The sequence below is a fragment of the Motacilla alba genome, chromosome 4A (assembly GCF_015832195.1).
Source record: "Motacilla alba alba isolate MOTALB_02 chromosome 4A, Motacilla_alba_V1.0_pri, whole genome shotgun sequence".
Taxonomy (NCBI): Eukaryota; Metazoa; Chordata; class Aves; order Passeriformes; family Motacillidae; genus Motacilla; species Motacilla alba.
In genome coordinates this window covers 17,723,209-17,745,875 of record NC_052045.1, presented here as the reverse complement: position 1 = coordinate 17,745,875, position 22,667 = coordinate 17,723,209, and the positions used below count along the sequence as shown (strand labels likewise).

General features: G+C 53.4%; 1 protein-coding gene across 6 annotated transcripts in view; it reads right to left on the bottom strand.

Moving 5' to 3' along the window:
• Positions 1 to 493: 493 nt before the first annotated feature.
• FRMPD3 (FERM and PDZ domain containing 3) overlaps positions 494 to 22,667 on the bottom strand; it is a 61,704-nt gene continuing 39,530 nt past the window's right edge. For all 6 annotated transcript variants that reach the window (XM_038122903.1, XM_038122906.1, XM_038122905.1 and 3 more), the window contains 3 exons: positions 12,488 to 12,632; positions 7,414 to 8,235; positions 494 to 6,613 (listed from right to left, as the gene is read on the bottom strand). In XM_038122903.1, the coding sequence (XP_037978831.1) occupies positions 3,741 to 6,613; positions 7,414 to 8,235; positions 12,488 to 12,632 (3,840 nt within the window). In that variant the 3' untranslated portion in view covers positions 494 to 3,740. The remainder of the gene's footprint in view (positions 6,614 to 7,413; positions 8,236 to 12,487; positions 12,633 to 22,667) is intronic.

Genomic DNA, 22,667 nt, shown 5'->3' with positions numbered 1-22,667 from the left:
GGCTTTCCGCTGCAGACACACCAGAGCAGTCCCAGAGGGCAGCAGAGCCATCAGACACTGATGGCAGGGCCACACTGTCACTTCTTCCCACGCAGAAGAGCTGGGAAAGGCTTGGGTGAAAACACAGACTGGAGCTGGTCAGTGGGTGCTCTCCTTGGCTCACCTGAAAGGGATCAGGCAGGGCTTTGTTAAATCCCCCCTTTCTCGCCAGCTTTAGGGCAGGAGGGTGTCCCAGCACAGCCACAGTGCCCAGTGCCAGCTGAAAGGGTGACTGCTGCTGCCTTCCCCTTCTGGGGGAGAATTAAACCAGAACAGCCATTAGCAAAACAAAAGTGACCTTGGCAAGTCAAACAGTTCATTTCAAACCTGTCTGTGATACCTGCATTTCTATAGCAACAAAAATAGGAGGTTTTGCTTACCAACAGTGTCTTGTACATCTAAGAATAGCCACATTTCCACAAAGTTCTTAAAAGAAGACACAAATGCTAGTTTGGATATTAAGATTAATATATTTAATCTTTCTTGTTTGTAAAACAAGACATAAATTTGTGTATAGATATAACATATATTTTTATTTATATATAATATATACAGACAATAAAAAATTTTTCCTCTGTATTAGACTGAGAGATTTATGGAGGAATGATATAGGCATAACGGGGAGCTTTGAAAAAACTCAGTTTCATACTAGATAATTCCCAGGGAAAAGGAAAACACGTCTCCCTGTCAGCCTTCAGCACTGTAACAAGCCTTGCCCACCATGGACTGAAGTCCCAATTGGCTCTTCCACTGGATATTTGCTACATGGTTCTTGAAATCAGGAGGCTGTCCCCACAGCAGGATGCTCTGTGCCTTGCTGACAGCCATGGGCCGGGGGAGGTTATTGCACTCCGAGGATGCACATGTTAAAAGCACATTTGTGCATTTCCATAGCTCCTATGGAAGAACGAGACATTTCCAATGTGCATATTTATCAAAAATAATGGAGATGGGAAGCGACTGCTCGCACGGAGATCCCTGATCATCCCCAAGGGCTGGGGCGAGCTGCCTGGCATGGACAGCTGCCCTCACTCCCCTGAGGCCAGGCTGTGCCCTCCTGCCCAGCCAGAGGGGCTGTGACAGGGACAGGCGCCGGGATCCCGGCGGGACGTGAACTGCGCTGGGTGGCAGGGTGAGGGCAATGCAATGTGTGACCTTGCACTTCTCTCCTTGCTCTGTTTTGGAGGGTGGGTGGCTGCAGGGAAACACCAGTTAAGGCTGTCTCATTGATTGTGTCTATTACTAGACTGGGAGGAGGAGGGGAACCTTGGGGTGAGAAGGAACACAACTAGGAATCATTTTACCATTCAGGAGTGAAAACAAAAACCCCAAAACAATAAAAAAACCCCAACTCCAAGTAAATAACCACCTCAGAGAACTAAATAATGCTTCTTATGGCAGTCAGCCTGGTGAAGACAGAAAAAGAACCCCAATACCCTGGCAAGGAGGACAGCCCCTGCCTGGCTCACAGTCAGAGCTGATCCGGGGCTCCTCTCTGATGGTCACAGTGAAAAGAAATAGGAGAGGGTTTGGGCTGAGCCTTGGGGGCATGAACCTAACCTCTGGAGAATGGTGTGAAAGTGGTCTCCCCTCAGCTGCTAGCCCACCTTCTGGCTTGCAGTGGTCAAAGATCAATCAATCTGGGTTCCTTGCAGGGTCTCTAGTATGGATTCAGCCATCCAGAAGAGGAACGCAGAATTGTTTTGGTAGGAAAAGACCTCTGAGATTATTGAGTCCAAGTATTTCCCCAGCACTGCCAAGGGCACCACTAAACCATGTCCCCAAATGGCACAACTAAAGGTCTTTTAAACACCTCCAGGCATGGTGACTCCACAACTTCCCTAGTCAGCCTGTTCCAAAACCTGACCACCATCAGTGAAGAAATTTTTCTTACATCCAATCTAAACCTCCCCTGGCACAACATGAAGCCCTTTTCTCTCATCCTGTCTCTTGCTACCTGGGGGAAGAGACCGATCCCCACCTGGCTGCCCCCTCCTGTCAGGGAGTTGTGCAGAACCAGAAGGTCCCCCATGAGCCTTTTTTTCTCCAGGCTGAGGCCCCCCAGCTGCTCCCCATCAGACCTGTGTTCCAGACCCTTCCCCAGCTCCGTTCCCTTCTCTGGACATGCTCCAGCCCCTCAGTGTCTTTCCTGTTGTGAGGGGCCCAGAGCTGGACACAGGATTTGAGGAGTGGCCTCAGCAGGGCCCAGTCTGGGGACAGTCACTGTGCTGGTCCTGCTGGCCACACCACGGCTGGGACAGGCCAGGTGCCACTGGCCTCTTGCCCACCTGGGCACACCTGGCTCCTGTTGAGCTGCTGTTGGGCAGCACCCCCAGGGCCTTTCCCACCAGGCACCTTCCAGCCCCTCTGCCCAGCCTGGAGCTGCAGGGGGTTGTGCCAAGGACAGGACCTGGCTGACCCTCACACAATTGGCCTCAGCCCATGGACCCAGCCTGGCCAGATCCCTTGCAGGGCCTTCCTGCCCTGCAGCACAACACTCTCACCCAAACTGGTGTCATCTGCAGACTGACTGAGGGTGTTCTCAAAAGATAATAAGCAGGACAGGCCCAGTGCTGAGCCTTGGGGAACACCACTGGTGATGGCCCCAGCTGGATTTAACTCTATTCTCCACCACTCTCTGGGGCCCATCCATCCATCCATCCATCCATCCATCCATCCATCCATCCATCCATCCATCCATCCATCCATCCATCCATAATGTTTCTCAAGGAGAATGCTGAAGAACACAGTGAAGAACACAGTGTTAGATTTTTGACTAAAATCTAGGCAGACAACATCCACAGCCTTTCCTTCACCCACAGAGTCACCCTGTCATAGAAGGAGGCCAGGCTGGTCCAGCAGCACCTGCCTCTCCCCTGTGCTGGCTGGGCCTGATCCCCTTGTCCTGTGTGTGCCATGGGATGGCACTCAAGATCATCTGCTCCGTGACCTTCTCGGCACCAAGGTCGGACTGACAGTCCTGTAGTTCTCTGGACTGTCCCCACTTTTAGGCATTAAGCCCTTGCCTGTGGCACAGCCAGTGCCTGTGCTCAGGACTAGAGCACTGGGGCCTAAGCTGTGAGAGCAGAGCCCAGTAGTGTGCCCTAGCCCTGTCCCACTATTATGGCATCCTGCCCCTGCTAGGACTACTTCCCAAGCCCTAGCACAGCAGCAGGGGCTTGCACCCCAGAGATCGCTTCTGCTGCTAATTACGTTGTGTTTGTGGGCCAGGAAGATCCTGGAAGCAGAAGAATTGTTTACGTGGCAAGACACTGGTTTGGCTCCAGACTGCCCAAGTGAAGCCAGGAGACCTCGGCTCAGCTCCTGATAGCTCACTGGCCCACCACAAACTGTGACAAAGGTCTGCATGAGCGAGGCCCAGAACCCCATGGAACCAAACTGGAGTGGAGATGGGGTGCCTGTACCCCCCAAGTACTGTCACCAACAAGCCAGTGTGGGACAACAAGCAGAGAAGCTGCTTGAGTCCCTGGACCAGCTGATTGCACAGCTTGTGACAGGGCACGAATTCACTCTTCAAACCCATCACCAACACAACCATCCATTCTGCAGAGATCAAAGAGTGTCTTGGCTATCGCAAACCCCGGTAAACGTGGGCCTGCAGGCATCGCATCCTCACCAGACCTGTGAGATTTGAGAGCATGGCCTGGCACACACTGCCTTTTTGGTCTTCACAGCTGGCTTTACTTGTTGATCAACGTCTTTAGGGAGCGTGTGAGGGTGCTCATGACAGTGGCGACCGTGGCTGACTGGCGGGCGAGCTGCTCCACAGTCTGCTGGTGGCTCAGCGTTCTGGCCGTGGACTCCTCAGCAGCCTTCAGGAGGAAGGTGTAGTTTCTCACCACCTCCTCCACCTTCGTCAGCAGCTCTTGGCGCTGGGACTCGGAGCGCACGACGTACACCAGCCTCACAAAGGTCTCGATGAGGCTGCTTAGCACCTGGAAGCTGCTCGTGATGGCGGAGAGCATGTGGGTGGGACTCTTGTCCACGGCAGCCACGCGGCGGCAGGACGCCCGGAACTCCTTGAACTTGAGGGCCAGCTCCTGCTTGTACTCAGCCAGCTGGGAGATGTAGGGTTTGCAGTCCCGGACCTCAGGGCTCAGCACACACTGCCTCAGGATGGTCAGGAGCTCGTTGGTGTCCAGCTGCACCTGCAGAAACCCATTGGGAAAGCTGTAGGCATGGCCTCGAAGGGTGTTGATCTTTGCCAAGCTTCCTTCAAAACTGGAGGTCCTTAAATCTATTTCCTGGGTCTGGCTCTCATTGGGACTGCTGCAGGCTGTTGCATCTAGGACCTGAAGAGTCCTGCTCATGACTGGGACCATCTGATTGTCCAGCTTCATTCCCGGGAGTATCTGCATGGGGATGGAATAGGACAGCTCATCCTTCTCGCTCCCATCATCTGCAACATCACATTTTCTGTAGTAGAAGCAGTACCGGATGGAGCAGCACTTCTCATCCTCCATGTCTTCATCCCGCAGCTCAGCAGGACTTGGGTACATCTCCTCCTGGACAGAGAACACTGCTGAACCCTTCTGGTTCTTTTTGTCCTGTGCTATCTGGACGTAGGAGGGGTCAGTCACTCCAGAGGCTTCCTGGATTTTGCTCTTCAGAATAGGACAGAGGATGCTGGGCTCGGGCTCTTTCTGGGGGCCTTTCTGCTTGGCTGTGTAGAGGTTCTGGTAGACGTCAGAGGACAAGGATGTCCTATCAGTCTTATCTATTTCACTGACACTGTAGCGACGCAAGAGCTTCCTGTAGTGGGGTGCACCCATGCACTCCCCTCGGGAGGTGCACGTTGTCAAACAGGACATGCCGTTCTCTGGATCTGACCGGTTGTCTCTGGACTCTAAACTTGTGGATCGTAGCCGTTTGCCTTTGGAAGGGCTGCTCATGCTGGTCAGCCTAATGGCTTCCACCTGCTTCTGGTCATCTGCAACTTTATCCCTGCCTCGCCTCTCCAGTTCTGGTATCACCAGCTGGTTGGGGGGTGGCCTCATTCCCCTGCAAATCCGCTTGCAGTCACAGCTACGCCTTTGCTCCCTGGACATCCCTGGGACCTTTTGCACAGGACTGCTCCTCAGCTGGCAGCTGCAGCGCCCAGGGGCAGGCGGGTGCAGATACTCCTGTGGTGGGAGGTCACTTTTGCTCTTTGGCTTGAGCAGCTCTTCAAGGAATTCCAGCTCATACTGCTTCACCTTCTGCAGCTGGGCCTGCCGCTCGTCCGTCTCCTTCTTCAGCCGGGTGGGAAATGTTGCAGAGAACAGGTTCCTAAGCCTGAAGGGAGCTTTTGGGGCTTTGGGTTTAGCTGGGACATCAGCATCTTGCTGGGTTACCTCCAGGACTTTCTCTACTTTTTTGGAAGGCACAGTGCTAATCTGCAGGCTCTCGGATCTGGGCATCAGCTGGATTGGCCCTTTGGCTTCCTCACTGGGGCTCCTGAAAGTGCTACCAGGTGATGGAGAGTGCACATTGCTGCTGTCAGCTTTTAAGATTTTGGCCGAGCTTTCCTGTTGTATTTTCTGTCCTTGGTTTGAAGGAGCTGAGTGTTTCTGCAAGATGAGGCTTGTGGCTTCCCCACCTGCCTTCTGACCTGTCTCTCCACTTGCAGCTTTTCCTGGAGCATCTCTACTCCCTTTTTGCTGGTAGCTTTTAGAGGCAAAAGTCTTACTGGACATCATTTCCTCGCCTGCTGAGGTGAGGTGGAAAGCTTCAGCCTGACTGCCAGGAGCTTTCTTAGGACTTGGAGAAACTTCACAGTGCTGCTGCAGAGAGACTTGCTGCTGCTGCTGCTGCTGCTGACAGTTGCACAATGTCTCTGCAGTTTGTGGACCTTCTTTAAGTGCCAAAGGCTTGCTGCTGGCTGATGCACAGCTGCTGGTACCGTTCATGTTCTGATCTTCTTTTAAGGATGATACCACTTGGGGAGCTGAGGCTTTTGCATTTGCCACCTGCTGCAGAGCAGCTGAAACGATGGCTGGAGTTACACTGCTTTTCTGATCCAGGAGCAGCTTGGAGCTCGGCTGCATCTCTTTGGGCATCTTCTCTTGTAGATCCTGTGCCTGCTCCCTGCTTGGGGCTGCTGTGGCATGCAGAGATACCTCAAAGGCAGCTTTTGTGTGACCCGCAGCTTTGCACTCAGAGCTTGGCACTGAAGTCCCCTTGCTCTGCTCACTGAGCTGGGGCGTCAGCCCTGGCTGGGCAGCCGAGGTGCAGCTCCGCTCCCCGTGCTGCTGCTCCTGCTTGCTCTTGCAGTTGGTAAGGCTGGGACTTTGGGTGGAGAAGGCTGGCTTCAGTGAGGGGCTCGGGTCCTGGCGGCTCAGGGGGTAGGGGGAGGTGAGAACAGCCTGGGCAGCACAGCTCTGGATTCGGAAAGGCAAGTCCTTCCTGGCCAGGAGGTTTTCTTTGCTGATGTGCTGGGTGAGGAAGTAGGCTGCGTTCTGATGCTGCTTCATAGCAGAGACCATCTCTGAGACATCGGTCAGCTCTGAGGAGTTCGTTTCGTGGCCAGAGTCCAAGGATGACTCAGGAGTGATGGCAGCCAGGACAATAAGACCTGAGGAGGGACACAAAGAAAACCCCACAACAACCCTCACACCACAGTGCTGTGTGGAGGAGAGGGGAACTCCTTGTGGCAAGAGGGTCCCAGGAATGCAGGGCACATTGGAGAAACGTCTGTGACTTCTCACAATTAAGAGTTAGGGTTTGTAAGGGAAATCACTTTGTCAGCATTGAGCTAGCTTGATAGCTCAATTCAGCAAGAGCTTCTGGCCCAGGAAAAGATCCTGTGAAGCTTTCCATTGTTGGTGGTAGCAGAGCTACAGGGATGTGTCTGGCACAAGAAGGAAAACTGGGCAACAGGTACTCTGCCATAGTGAATAGGGTAACCAAGGTGGGAAGAGGGACAAAGGACTGTGCTGCCAGCAGGCTGGCCCCAGAGTCACCCATCTGGCAGCAGGTTTGCCTTGTGAAGGGCTCACACGCTGCAACACCTGGGTAGGAACTTGCAAAGACTGATGGCCAAAGGTCCCAGCTGAGTGGGGTCACAGTGGGGAGGAACTCATGCTCACAGTACTGGTTGGTTAGAGACTCGCCCCAGCATCGTGGCATATGGCAGATTTGGGATAAACCAAGAGACTCCTTCGGCCTCTGTCAGGGAGAGGAGTCCCACCTCAGCTTCTTAGAAATCTTCTGAGCAGCAGCTTGTCTGCTCCTGCTACAGCCTGCTGCCACAACTTAGTTTTTACTAGAAGCTGCTTCACAGTCACCTATGGAATGGGAGGAGACTAAAGGGAAGGATGTACGGTAGGAAAGAAAGGCTATAGGGAAAAAAGGGAGTCACAGCCACTAAAATACCTGCTGTCTGCTGTGGTGGGGGATGTGGACAATCCTCTGAAGCAGCCAGGGCTTCCAGCGCCTGCAGGGTGGACACCAGGGCATCATCCAGCTCTTGGGCGTGGTCTCGGACGGTCCGTGGCTGCACGTTGTCGATCAGAGTGACCGGGATCTCGTCGTAGAGGATGCCGCAGAGGTGCCGGCCCTGCTCCTGGCTCTGGGCAGCTGCCCGGCGCTTCGGGTCGTCCTCGTCGGAGCTGTTGTCTCGGAAGCCAGGAGGGGGAGCGGCGATGGCGGGGAGCAGGGATGTTGTCTCGTCTTCTTCCTCGTCATTCCCGGGAGGGGGAAGCGACATCAAGTCCACCGTGGTGTCGCGGGTGCTGCCAGGCTTGCCCCCCGTGCCCGAGGCCAGCCGGCTCTTGATCTTGGCTTGGCAGGACTCGCAGTAGAAGTGGGAGGCGTCGCTGCGCAGGTGGGTGTCTATGGTGTGTGCCCTGGCCCTGCTGGCGTGCCTGTCTTGCTCGAGGCCATCCGGGTCGTACTCCTTAGCTGCCCCGTTGTAGCCTTGGCCAGAGCTTTTGGAAGTGGGGTCAGATTTGGTCCTGGGACGAGTTTCCTCAAAAAAAATCAGGTTTTCGTTGATATCCGTCCCGCTCTCTCTTTCCTTCCTCTGCTCTCGCATGTGCAGGTAGCAGAAGCGGATGAGCTCCGAGTCTGACGCCCTGGTGGCAGAAGCCCCGGCTGCTCCGGTGACAGTGGCAGAGCCACCCACCAGCCCATTCTCTTTCTTTCCCATGTGCCCTGCCGTGGCAGGCCGGTGGAAGTTGTGTGCGTTGATGTAATCTAAACCAAAACCACAACAGGCACATTAGCAGCAGCACCCGGGTGAAGGGAAAACAGTGTGGGGAGGGTTCTGCTCACCCTGGAGAAGCACCCGTGTGCTCTCTGCCCTCCAGCATGCTGCACTGCAGTGGGACACCCATGCTCCCTGCAGCACAGTCAGGCCACCTGGCTGGTCCTTTGGAAAACCGGCTGGGCCTGTCTGCCAGGAACGAGGGTAGGAGAAATGTCCTGCACCACAGAAGGTGCTGGAAGGGACATTTCAAGGCCATCTCGTCCAATCCCCCTGCAGTGAGCAGGGACACCAACTCGATCAGGTTGCTCAGAGCCATGTCCAACCTTGAATGTTTCCAGGGATGGGAACCTGTGCCTAAACCTCACCATCCTCATCATAAACCCTTCCTTCTTGCATCTAATCTGAATCTACTCGCTTTCAATTTAAAACCACCGCCCCTTGTCCTATAGCTACAAGCCCTATTAAAAAGCCTTCCTGGAACCTTCTCTTCTCAAGACTAAAGCCTCCAACTCTCTCACCTAGGAGAGGTGCTCCAGGCCTCCGGTCATCTTTATGGCCTCCTCTGGCCTTGCTCCAACAGCTCCATGTCCTTCCTGTGCTGAGGACCCCAGAGCTGGAGGCAGCGCTGCAGGTGGGGTCAGACCAGAGTGGAGCAGAGGGGCAGAATCCCCTTCCTTGACCTGCTGCTCATGCTGCTTTTTGGGCAGCCCAGGACGCACTTGGCTTTCTGGGCTGGGAGCTCGTGTTGCCAGCTCATATCCAGCCTCTCTTCCCCCAGCACCTCCAAGTCCTCAGCAGGGCTGCTCTCCCTCTGTTCATCCCCCATCCCGGATCAATACTGGCCTTGCCCTGCCCCAGGTGCAGCACCTTGTACTTGGCCTTGTTGAACCTCATGGGATTCCCATGGGCCGCTGCCGGAGCTTGTCCAGGTCCCTCTGGTGTCACTCTGTCCCTCAGGCATTTCAACTGAACGACTCAGCTTGGTGTCATCTGCAAACTTGCTGACAGTGCTCTCAATCCCCTGTGTCCTTGATGAAGACACGAAACTGTCCTGGTCCCAGGACAGGTCCCTGAGCTCGATCCCTCTGCTGGGGGCAGGGTGGCAGAGCCAGAGGAGGGCTGGCCAGCACAGCTGACACTGGGACACAGGGATGTGGATGCTCCATCACTGATCCACCAGCTGTGTCCAGAGGGCAGCAGGAGCAGCCTAGCTGCTCCAACAAGGACCTCCAGCCTCACCCTGCCAGCTCACATGTAATATGGCAAGAAGGAATTGTTGCCATTTTTGGGTAATGTTGGCCACACCAAGCAGTTTTTGTCAGAAGACTACTAAAAGTGGAGTAATATTGCCTTTTGGGGAGACATCCACTGCAGTTTGGCTGTGTTCCAGTGACAGCCACTCCCCAGCCCCTTGTCCCTCGCTGCCTGTGATCCATGTGCTATTTCTGTCTGGCTGACAGCTATAACACAGCCTGCTGCTCTTGCTGTTAAGTATCTCCCAGTGACAGCCTCCCCTTGGTCCCTTGTGCAGGGAAAGTGGCTGAAATGCTACTTGAATTTCTGGCCAGAGGTCCGTCCCTCAGGAGGGGCATCTGTCTGCATTGCAGGTTGGATTGTGCAGCTGTGCTGAGAGCGGCTGCCGGTTCTGTCTGACCAAGGAGAAATTAAATCAAAGAAATCCTAATTCAATTCATTAGCTCGACAAATTGGACAATTTGTCTCCCCAAACACATGTTTGTATTATACTGTTCATCACCTGCAATGCTAAAATCCCAATAAAAACAAAATCTCTTTGATGCCTGGCCATGGCAGTGCTCAGAAATGACAGCTGTGTGAGGGAGCACAAGGCTGCCAGAGCTGGGGATGTGTGGCCTCTAGAAGGGTGGCAAAGGCTGAGGCAGACGCTTCCTGGCTGCCCATGCCAAGCTAAGGCCTGCTGCTGAATGGGGCCAAACCCCAAAAATCCAAAATCCAGCTGCTGCATGCTCAGGAAGGAGAAAACTTCCTGACAAGGAATCGAGAGAGCAATTAAGGGCACAGAGCTGCTTGGCTGACGATGGCTGATGGTGAGAGTGGGGAGAAGAAGGGACAGGGAGGTGAATCACCTGTGTAGCTCCAGCATGGCACAATGGAGGGCAAGGCTCTGGCATATGGCTCCGCAGGGAAATGCAGAGATGGATCTCACTGACAACATTCAGACAGCGTGTGCATTTCTAAAAATGTCTGCTGTTCAGCAGGAGGCTCTAATGGGCCTCAGGGAAGATGGATATGCTCCTTTTCTAGGTAAAAGCATGGGCCAAGGCTTGATTTTACATTTAAGATTCTGGCACAGTCTGCCTGCAGCCTGGGAAGTCTGGGCTAACTTAATTCATCCCAGTGGGGCTCTCTCCTGCAAGGATGTGCTAATGATCAGCATCCCGGCTCCCTGTGATCCGCCCAGCTCTGACAGCTCAGCCTGCAGCCCTGTGGAGAGCAGAACTTGTGGGCACACTGCTTGCCCAACCCACCCTAAATCCACTCCTTCTGAAGGGTGCCTGAGTGACTGGGCTGAGTGCACGGGGGCTGCAAGGGAACTGCTCCACTCCGCTGGTCACAGAGGTTTTCAGTGCACCCAGGAGGATGGACCAGGCCACCCAGAGAGGGGCTGGCACAGATCCACTGCTGTCCTACCCACTCTGTGACTCCCTCTCACACTCACTCCCACCCCCGCAGGGTTACACCGGTTTCTTGAGACAAGAAAGACAAGAGCAAGGCAAGACCTACAACTCTTTTTGGTAGAGGTTTGGATGAAGACCCTGAAGCAAAATCTCAAGAAAAAATTCTGGTTATTGTCACAGTAGCTAGAATGTGGAAAAACACCACTTGCACGTGCTGAGACATCCCCCGAGAGGCCAGGAACTGTGGGTGCTGCCGGCCTCCTTCCAAGCCCTTGGGGATGGGATGCTCTCCCCTTCTCTGACTCCCATAGCCACGTGCCCCCTGTGTCCCACGTCAGGGTGGCACAAGCCAGGGAAGGACCACTCTGATGACAGCTAAACCAGTTCAGTAGCAAACACCCTCTGCTCACAGCAAAATGTGATTAAAGACATTTCCATAGGGCAACCAGGGCAGAGCACAGCGACAGCTGTCAGTCAGGGGCACAGAGGAAGAAAGGAGAGGAAAATGCTTATACTTACACCAAAGTCACCTGCCAGGCCTTTTCTGGATTCACTGAGGCTGCTGCAGACGCTTTCCTGATCCCTCTTGTAAGTGTGTCCTCCCACAGGTGCCAAATCCATGCTTGGGTGCCTTCCTCAAAGGCACCAAGGGCTTTCCCAAGGACCCTCTGCACTCCTCCCACCTCCCCAAGCCAGGCCCATCTTGGGAAGGGAGTTTTGACACTGGCAGCTAAACTGAGGACTTGTCACAGCTCTCTGGAGCTGCAGTGTCACTTGGGAGGTCTGGGAGCTTCCAGAGGCAGCTGGGTTGGTATTTGGCCCATCTCCAGTCACTAAACCCATATTTTATATTTCCTACACAAAATATATTGGATGTGAACAGCTGGATGGAACAGCAGCATGTGGTTCATGGTTGGCTCTTATTTGAAATCAGTCTTGAGAATCATGGCTCTTTTTGGAGGGTGACTCACACCTGCAATCCATCCTTAAGGGACAGCATTGGTGCCTGTTGGGACAGAAGCTCCTGCTGTGTCCAGGGCAGCCTTCTGCTCCCTGAAAAGCTGGGACAGCCAAGTTGCCTTCCTGATTTAGCAAATCAGCAGAACAGCCGTGCTCACAGGGCTGCCCGTGAGGCTCAGACCTCCAGGCTGGGGGCAGCAGCAATGCAGCCCCTGAGCTCACACACTCAGGTGGGAGCCGGATGGCAGCCAGGGAATGTGTGCTACATCCCTGCAGCACTGCACAGGCTGCTCTGGGGGCCCAGCTTGTGGCTGGCAGCCTTACAGGTCTCCTCAAACAGCACCTCCTGGAGCTGCTCCAGGAGCTGCCAGCACAGCTCTTGGGGAGTGTTTAGGGCCTGAGCTGACGCCACAAGTCATTCTGGCTGACCCAAAATGAGGACCCGTCTCCCTGCTCCTTGCTTTCTGGTTAAGGAGGGAGTCTGCTGGTTCTCAGGGTGGATGGGGGCAGAGGGGAGGTGTCACAGAAAGCCTTTCCCTTCCTGATGCTGCAGAGTGCTGAGCACAGCGAGGGGAGGAGGCTGGGGAAGGGGCTGGCACAGAAAGCAGAGGCTGAAACGTACCTGCCTTGATAATCTGAGGTGGGGGTGGCTGGCTGGGGGCCCTGGACAGGATCATCTTCTTGGAGTCCACCAGGAGCCGGCAGTAGCCTGCGATGAGGCAGGCGAAGTTGGTGGCCTCAGGCCACTCCATCAGCAACACCAGCGGCTGCAAGGCAAGAGGGGCAAAGAGCATCAGGGCCACTGGCTCAGCTGATGGGGACCAGAGCTGCACAGGGGCTGTGCTGGGCCCTGCACTGGTGGAACTGGTGAGCTGCTGGTGCTCCCAGCACTCCCAGGTGAAAAACCAGCCAGCTGCACAGCCTTGCTCCAGCTCACCCAACGAATGGCTGTGCCCAGGAGAGTGTCTGGCTGCAGCTGTGATTCCTGCTTGCTGGCTCCCCCAAGGATGAGGGACTCACAACAATGTCCTTCTGATCTTCTGTCTCCATGTCAGTGCTCTGAGCCCACCTGCAAGCACCTGTTCAACCATCAGGGCCTTGGGAGAAGCACAGGGAGTTTGGGAGTCTCCAGCTGCCAGAACCCCTCTTTCACTGCAGGCACTGTGTCTCCCTGCCATAAATTAAAATATCTGCTTCCAGCAAGATGCCAAAAAGGCCAAACCCCATTACAGGTTCCCCCCGCTACCACTCTGAGACTGTGGATCTTATTTAAACCTAACCCTTTGGAAAATTATATTTGTGCTTAGGAGCAGATGGTGCCTTCCCTTTTAGGAGAGCATTTATTTGCATGCTAAAAAAGATCTTTGCTTTAAGGAGAAATAAAACTCAGACATGATCTGTGTGACACATATAACCTCACAGCACAATCTAGCAGCAGACAGTGTGACTCCCAGTTCCCAGATTGTCCCAAGGAGAAGATCAGCTAGCCCAGGGAAGCTGTTGGGGTGGGATTCACTGTTACCCACCCAGTGAGGTCCTGTGCACTGCTGGGAGCAGGCTGGGCAGAGCAGCCTCTGTCAGCTCACCTCACTTGGGAGGTCCATGCCCCATCTGAGCCCCCAGCACTGCTCAGGACAGACCCATGAGATGGAATAAACTGACAAGTGCCTTCAACATTTATGGCAAATGCAGCTCCTGCCCTCATCTACCTCTTGCACAAAGCACCTCCACCCAAAGGACCTCTGTGCCCAGGTACAGGGGATATCTGTGCCAACTGGGGATGCTGAACTACTGCTCTCTCAGGCTGCCTGTCCTGCCACACTCAGCCTCTTGCACACTGAGAGCCCTCCAGGACTCAGAAGAACTCATTTACCACATTCAGGGAACACCGAGGCTGTTTTACAAAACACTTAAGCCTACACAGTGTGAAAAGCATTAACGCTATTTTGGTTTTCTTGTTTTATAACCACAAGAGGTTCCTGGTACCCACTGGCCAGTTCTGTTTAATATTTGCTGCTGTAAGCCACCAAGCCCCAAGAGCAAGACCTGCCTTAGGCCAGTGTCATGCTCTGGACCATAAAGTGCAGCAAACTGGGGTGTGAAGCCATCAGTCCTGGGCCGAGCTGCATGAGATCCCCAAGCCATGCCATCCCCTGGCAGATTTCTCCCAGGGCCAGGGTCAAGAAGTTTCCTCTTTGGCTGCTGTGCAGGAAGATAACGGGAAAGAAATAACTTGATGTGGAAGAGGAGTAGCCTGACAAGTGAACGCGCTGTGCTGAGAGGCTCTGCCCCTGCCTGCTTGACAAGGCTCTTTCTGAATCTTGGAAAATAACCTGAGATGACACAGATCAAAGGGGAAGTATCAAACCAGAGAGTGAGGAGTGAAGAGATTCTCAACATAGCTCGGAGGAGGCAGGCATGCAGTGGTGGGGGGTCACACCTCTTAGCCCAGCTCCAGTCTTGACATAAGTGATGAAAGGAAACCATGTGCTCTGTGTATGAAGCATCCTTAAAACAAGTGGCTTCTACACAGGGCTAAGCCCCCCTGGATTTTTCAAGCCATCTGTTGAATGAGGACATGTTTGTGCATTTTCCCTGCTCTGCTCTGCGGGGTTTGGACTGTCAGCAGCAAGGGAAGGAGCAAATCCCAGTGGGAGGGAGGCAGTGGCTGATGAACACCCACTGCTGAGGGATTAAACCAAGAGGCCAAGGTGGGCTGAGAGTCCCCTTCCAAAAGGAAAACCAGGGCATAGTTTCCACCATGTGTGAATCCCACCTGGGCAGAGTGGCACAGGGCTGTGACCTTCCCTGCCTCCCCGTCAGTGCTCACCACGCAGCCCGCAGGGCAGCCCCAGTGCCCCAGCTGGTGACCAGCATCTCCAGGACCCATTTCCATCTTTGCTCAGCTGCCTCTGCCTCAGGATGCTCCCACCCATCCAGAGATGGGACTGTAGGTTCTTGCTGTCAGGACACAGCCCCTGGATCAGTCCTCCTGAAGGGTGACAGGACTGATACAACAACCCTGACTGATGTTTCTTGACTACAAATGAAACACTAGGGTGCTGCGAGCTCCTTACCAGGTCTCCAAGCAAGTCCAGCCTCCAGACTGGCTTCCAGCTATAAATGCACGGCATGCAGGGGTTAACTGTGGCACTCTGCTCTGAAAAGGAGGAATCTTAAACCTGGTAAACGTTACAGCTTAGAAAAGATTACTCTGATGTACTGACAGGGAAGCTGCGTGAGAGTTCTTCAACTGTCAAGCATTTAAATATTGTTATTGGGGATTAAATCACTTCAGGTGCAGCTTGGAGCCATCCACCTGTGCTGTGGATGTGTCATCTCCCCATGGCCTGGGAGCCCACAGTGCCTGGCTCTGTGTCCTGCTCATGGGCTATGAGCTGTTTACAAAGACACTGATGGTGAGCAAAGCTGCTGCAGCCAGGCTGTGCATCTCCCCTGGCCTTGCTGGCTCCTCTGCTGCTCACTGACAGAGCTCTGGCACAGGATCTGAGCCTTTCCCACACAGGGTTACAAGACTGAGTCTCTCTCTTCCACCCCACTAGGTAGTTTTCTGAGATCGCAGCAGCTCAGCTGCCTTTGGGATGTCCACCCTGCTGCCACATCCCCCTGAGAGTGGCCAGCAGATCTGGAAGTGATTTATGGGGTCAAGAGGCAGAGAAACAACACGATCGCAGCAGCCCTGTTCCCTTGGGACATGATTCCACAAAGAGGAGGTGCCAGGGTGGCAGCTAATGGAGGTGTTATTTTTAGGCACTGGCACCCTTGGCCACCCCGTTCCATGTGGGCAAGGCAAACAAGAGCCTGTGGAGACAGCCAGGCACGGGTGAGCTGAGCAAATGTTGACTTTGTGAGCAGGTGCAGCAAGCATTTCCAGCTCAGGGTGCTGAGGGTTTTAGGTGGCAAATTCAGGGCTGTGGCCACATTTCTCCTCACAGAGAAAAGCAGGGCACAATTCTTCCCAAGAATATTTCTGGGATTCACATTCTCTGAACCTCAGAGAATGGAAAAACAATTCTTATCATTTGCTGTGCCTGTGTTTGTGCCAAAGCAGAATGCAATATGGAGATTGTTCACCCACAGGGATGGTGTTTTGGTCCCTTGGCCTGTCAGGGCCAAGTGTGTGTGTGTGTGGGGACTGTCGGGGCACAGCCACGAGATTCTGGGCAGTGTGTGCAGAGCTGAGTGCTGGGCAGATTCAGTTTAGATGTAATGTAACATAGTGTAATATAGTATAGAATAATACAGTGTAATAAAGTAATTAATTAGCCTTCTGATAAGATGGAGCCAGATGCATCATTCTCTTCCCCTCGTCAGGGGCGAAAATATCATCCATACAGGGCAGCTTTGCGGGGAGCTGCTCTCAATGAGAAGAACCCTGAGGAACTGCAGCCTGTGCTTTGGGTTTCCTTGGCTTCTGGCAAATGGGATTCACCTCCTTTCCTTTAGAAACATCCTGCAAGAGGCAGTGAGGGCTCGTGCCTGAGGTCAGGGTGCCCACAGGGCTGGGGTTTATTGTGACATCCCTGTGTATCTCCCTGCAGTGTTTTCAACTCGCTGCTCAATCTCAGCCAAACCCAACAAAAAGGCGGGACTCTGGAAGAACATGAATCTTTCTAAGTTTTCTAAACCCAGGGGTGCAGTAGGGCAGAAACTTGTGTGAGCAGCTGGAAGGCAGGGAGGGATGCAGCAGGGGCAACAGCAGTTCCTCTGAGCCCTGCTCCCTGCCTTGGCAGCACCGTGGCCACAAGGAGCAGAGCCCTCTGTCTCAGCTGCTGATCAGGAGATCACAGAATCACAGAATCACAGAATTTCTAGGTTGGAAGAGACCTTTAAGATCATCGAGTCCAACCCATGTTCAAACACCTCAACTAGATCATGGCACCAAATGCCACATCCAGTCTTTTTTAAACACATCCAGGGATGGTGACTCCACCACCTCCCTGGGCAGATGATGCCAGTATTTGCCCACTCCTTCTGTGAAAAACTTCCTCCTTAATTCCAGCCTGTATCTCCCTTGGCACAGCCTGAGACTGTGTCCTCTTGTTCTGTCTGTTGTTGCCCAGAGAAAGAGACTGACCCCAGCTCAGCACAGCCACCCTTCAGGAAGCTGAAGAGAGTGATAAGGTCACCTCTGAGTCTCCTTTTCTCCAGGCTAAACAACCCCAGCTCCCTCAGCCGTTCTTCACACGGCTTGTGTTCCCAGCCCCTCAGCAGCCTCGTTGCTCTCCTTTGGACACACTCCAGCATCTCAACGTCCCTCCCAAACTGAGGGGCCAGAGCTGGACACAGCACTCAAGGTGTGGCCTCACCGGCACTGAGTACAGGGGAAGAATGACCTCCCTGCTCCTGCTGGCCACACCATTCCTGATGCTGGCCACACCATTCCTGATACTGGCCAGGATGCCCTTGGCCTTCTTGGCCACCCGGGCACACTGCTGGCTCATGTTCAGCCGACTGTCATCCAGCACCCCCAGGTCCCAATGATGTTGATCACTGATGGGGAACAAGTTATCAACCTGGATAACCCCTGGCTGTCCTCCCACCAGGCTCCTCTGGCCTGTCTCATGCCCACCAGCCCATCCTCTTCCTCATTCTCACAGGCACATTCTTGCTGCTCCAGCTGCTCAGTGGCCCCCAGGGCTCTGCTTCCCTGGGAGGGCAAAGCAGGAATTCCTGTCTGTGTTTTGTCAGCACAGCAGCACCTTTAGGATGAAAACTCTAAGTTTTACACAGAAGCAAACTTACTGGGACAACCCTACTGCTCAAATTGGCCAAACATCAGATTCCCAGGTAAAGGTTCATCTCTGACCTGTAATGTGCAAACATGTAAAGAAGCAAATTTTCACAAGGATGCTCTTCCTACATCTAAATGTGTAACACCAGCCTGAAATTACTGATGGTTTGATCTTTCAGGCATAATGGTTTCCTAGATTTTCTAGGCCTCACGAGGAAAGGACACCTTTTCATTCAAAGTTTCCTGCTTGACAACCAGTCTCTCTGTGAAGTAAAATAAAATACATTTATACCGGATAGAAGAAATTACTTTTGCATTAGCTTATTATTGATAAAGTGATTTTTCTATAATGCTCTGTTTTTAAATAAGATCTCAGTGTCCTTCTGGAGGGTATTTTCTTGCTCAAACAAAGGTCTGTAGGAAATTTTCTGGCCAGGGTTATGCTAGATGATTTTAACAGTCCTCATACTGAAATTAATTTATGACCCAATCTATTCATACTATAACCTCTAAGATTATATGCATTTCCTTTTAATCTCTCCCCTTTATCATGTACTTTGGGTCCTACCCTGCTTCCTTTAATGCAGTGCAGCAGAAAGATGGGAGATGAATTTACATAATTTATGTTCTTTGGTTTATTTGAGGTGCACTGCCAAGTTTTTATTTAATAATACAGGCACCTGGGCCTAACGAGGCAGCAGTCAATTTTTCACTTCTACTTTGACCTTTCCTTCTCTCCCCTGAAGCATTATTAACTCAGCTCTATCAATACCAGGCTGCTTGTGACTAGGACCACTATTTCCCACTTGTTGATCAATAAGGGCACTTGGTTAGACCTGCAGCTCTCTCCTTCCTGAGAGGGCTGCATTTTTTGGTTGGGTTTGGGGCTTTATTTATTTATTTTTATTTTAATTTTTTTTAATTTTTTTTATGAACAAACCAAATTTGGCTTTGCAGGCTTGGAAACTCATCCTCCCCACATGTTGTCTGCCTCTCGTGTTTCTGGCTGGCTCCTCTCCTGGCTGCCTGCAGGCAATGCTCTGGGTGGTGCTGGAGCTGGGAAGTGCTTAGTTTTGCATCCCAGTGCTTTGCTTTACATCCCATCCCTCTGGTTTTCATCCCATCCCTCTGGTTTTCATCCCATCCCTCTGCTTTTCATCCCACTGCAAGCAGGGATCTGTGTCTCCCCCTCCCACCCAGGTACCAAGCCAAAGGAAATCTCAATCCCTCCCTCTCTCCCATGAGATGATGATGGTGTTTCAGAACGGTTTCATGCAAATAAAGATTAATTTGGTGTAAGGAATCAGAGCTGCGGGCCCATTGTCACTCTAAAGCCTGGCTCTTCCTGTAGGAGAAATCCCAGGGGCTTCAGTCAGTGCTCGCAGGAGCAGGAGGAGTGTCAGCCTGGCCTGCCCTGGCCACTTTGATGTGGCTCCCACTGTTTTCAGACGGGGTTTTGGCAAATACACATGGGGCACCGGCCTCAGCACCACAGCACATCCCTGCCGTGATCAGCCCAGGGGCACAGCCAGGCTCGGGGCTGGCTCCAGCAGGGAAGGCTCAGAGGGGTCATCATCCATCACCTGTGAGAGGAAGGGGCTCCTTGGCTCCTTCCTGGCAGAGAGGAGAGGGCTGAACCCCAGCTGTGCACAGTGCTCTGTTTTCCATGGCAGGCTGGAAGCACGCCCTGGGACACCAACACCAGTACCCACATTCCAGGCACAGCAGCAGCAGCAGCAGCCAGGGACCTTTCTGAATTAATTTTTCTTTTGGTTTCCTCTCTCAAGTCTTGATCTTGGCTTAAGTGCTGGCTGGCTGCAGGCCCTGCTGGGAGACCAAAGTCGATTACCCCGATGCCTTTGATTGAATTGTGCCTGGCGAGCAGCCAGTGCCACGGGCTCCTGCCCCAGAGCCCAGCACAGGGACAGGGCACAGCCTGGGCCAGCTCCTCTGCTCCTCTGCTCAGCTGCAGAGCTTGCCCAGGCTCAGGTGGTCCGGCTGTCCCCCAAGCACCTTCTGTCATTCACATTCAGAGTGCTCCAGCAGCCTTTTTCCCAATGTCAAGACTGTTAATAACAAAAAGCCCAGCGGTGTGCAGCTGTGTAAATCAGAAAGGAGAAATGCTCCATTGGAAAAGCCCTTTCAGAAAGAACAAACCCTCTGTTCCTGTGGGAGCTGTGGAGCTGCACAGCCAGGGGAGCCTGGAGCTGAGCAGCTCACCACACCTCCTGCACTGGGGAGCCTGGGGGAGCAGTCACCTCCTGTGCCACATCCAGGCTGCCAGGCTTGTCCAGGTGCCAGGCAGGACATGCTGACATCGTCCTTCCTGGCAGGTACAGGAGGCGTTTGCTGTGCTGCACCAGGGAGGAAGGGAGATGCATGCCTGAAACTCGATTCTGAGCTGGCTCAGAAGCATTGGCCTCTCTCAAATGCTGGTGCCAGCAGGAGGGGGAAGTCCCTGGGAGATGCAGAGCCCACTAACCTGACAAGATGCACTTAATGCACAAAGATCACAGGAGACACCTTGTACCACCTCCCTGCTCCCAGCAAATGTATGAGCTCCAGGATCAGTGCCCAAACATGAGAGGAAGACCAGAGAAGCAACAGCCCCAGCAGAAAGGAGGCTTTGTCAGGTGAGAACGACCACTGGAACCTGCCAAATGACCACTTGCACCACTGCAGTGCAGCTGGGGACGTGTGGTCCTGCCCCCAGCTGCAGGCTGGGAACTTTCTCAGCATTCCCAAGCAGAACTGCTCACTCCTTCCATGACTGTTGAGACAAAACCTGCGCCAGTCCTCCCTGCAGCTCTCACAGACCTTGCAGGGAACAAAAATCCTTGGAACCAGCAGCAGAAGCCTGGAGTTTTTGTTCTTCTCTCCCGAGGTTGTGTGGCTCCTCTCTGAGTTCTGTCAGCATTTGCCCCCCTCTTGCCACAGTGGCAAAAAGCTAAAGAAGGCAAAGCAGAGGTCCCAGCCCTGGGGTTGTATCCCTGGGCTGTTTAAAACAGAAATTGAAGCCCAGGATGGAAAAGCTCCAAAACAAACCAATTAACTACCTAGTGAATAATTCATAAGACAAACAGTATTTCTTTTCCACCCAAAATGAATGCAAATGGTTTATGATCTCCTCGAGCTTGTTTGTTACCTGAAAATCTCCCCCAGCTCCTTCCTGGCAGGTGAGCCCGGGCTGTGGTTGCAGCTCAGCAGCAGGTAAGGATGTCTGGACTGTGCTGGCTGGTTTGGTCAGGGTGTTCAGACCTCCCAGCTGAAGGCTACTTCATGACCTGACCCCTTTTTTAACCCATTTTAACTACACTTAGAAATTCAAGATGGTCTTTCTGCACAAAACCCTAAAGCATCCTTGACTATGTGTGTTTCCACAGTAACTCAGTGAGCACTTCAGATTCAGCTGGGAGCTGCCCCAGCAGCAGCATCCCCTGACAGCAGCAGTGCCAGGCATCAGGGTGAAATAGCCCAGGGGGACATCCCCTCCTACACTGGAGCTCTGACAGGCTCCCAGGGGTGACATGGATTTGACAGGTCCCCAGAGCAGCCAGGACGCTACTCTGAGCCCTCTAATGGTTTGCAACTCACAGCAGAAACTGATTGATTTGCAACCTAGGGCTTTAGCCAGTGACACGTTCAGTGCAATAGAATAATTGCAGGGAGCAGATTAGCACTGTGAAGTAATGATCTTTTTCGCCTGCTTTTCTTAGCCTGCCTCATCCATCGCTGTCCTGCGTAGGATTAGCATATGCCTCGTTTCGGAGCAAACATTCTGCCTTTAAAACCCAGCCCTTGGGATAATGGCTAAATGAAGACAGATAACAGCAGCCTCTGCCCTGGCACGGTGCTGTTGAGCCTGCTGAGACCCATAAATGGGGTGCTTGCTCCACTCCGGGCAGGCAGAGGGGCTTTTGGTGGCCAGAGGCAGCTGCCTGGAATTTCTCCTGGAGATCAAGGCATCGTGCATGCGGGCGTGCTCGCAGGAAGGCTGTGAGCTGCCTTACCCCAGTGAGCTGGCTTTTCTCTGGGGGGCTGGACTGCAGGGTCACGGGGGCAAGTCTGCTCCTGCAGCAGGAAAGAGCTGGTGGAGGCACAGAGTGGATTGCTGCAGCGGGGAATGGCTGTGGGGAGCAGCGCCGCAGGATCTGTGGACAAGCTGCGTGGGAATCGCCACCTAATTTAGAGCAGATGGATGCCAGCATCACCTAAGATCCAGAGCATCTGTCCCTCCTGTGGCCAGTCTGTGCTGGGGGGAACAGTGCTCCCTTCCACACCAGCGAGAGGACAGCAGCACCCCAAGATCCCAGTGCCATGGAGCTGGGTGACAGTGGGGACAGCCACGCTCAGAGCACTCACAGTGGGCCACGAGCAGGAACAGGCTCACGAGCAGCCTATTATGAATGCATTAATGTGGTGATTTTACACACACAAATCCAAGGGGCGTGGGCAGCAGGAGGAACCAGCAGGGCAACTCGTGGTGCAGCCGATATCCCCTGGTTATTCCTGCTCTGTAAAGAGAAAATGGATGGATTCCTGCACAGCCCAGGCACTGGAGGGGCTGGGCAGGGAGGGCTTTGAGCAGGGGAGGGTGAGGGCTTTGAAGGGTTAGGACAGGCACAGCAGGACACCCAGGCTTGAACTGCACACCAACTGACCTCGGTGGGATGCAGAAGAGGGAATGTTAAAAATGTTACAGTTGACCAAATAACCACTGGATTAGGAATTCAAAGAAAGGGCTTTGTGGATGAGGCTGCGGAGGGGAGAGCTGAAGCAGAGGGGAGGAGGATTAGCACAGCTCCGGCAGAGGCTCCTGGGGTGTTACTGCAGGTGAGCAGAGCTGCTGGACCAGGCACAGTGGCAGCAGGAAAACAGACTTGGAGGAATTAATGAGCTGGCTGGGAGAAAGTGCTAAAATCACCAGGACAGCAGGCAGCAGGAAAATCCTAAACCAATCCACCATGATTACAGCGGTGAGACTACGACTGAAACAGTGCAAAGAGAGGGCTGCAGAGAGGGCTGAGGCTTGGACACCTTGCAGGAG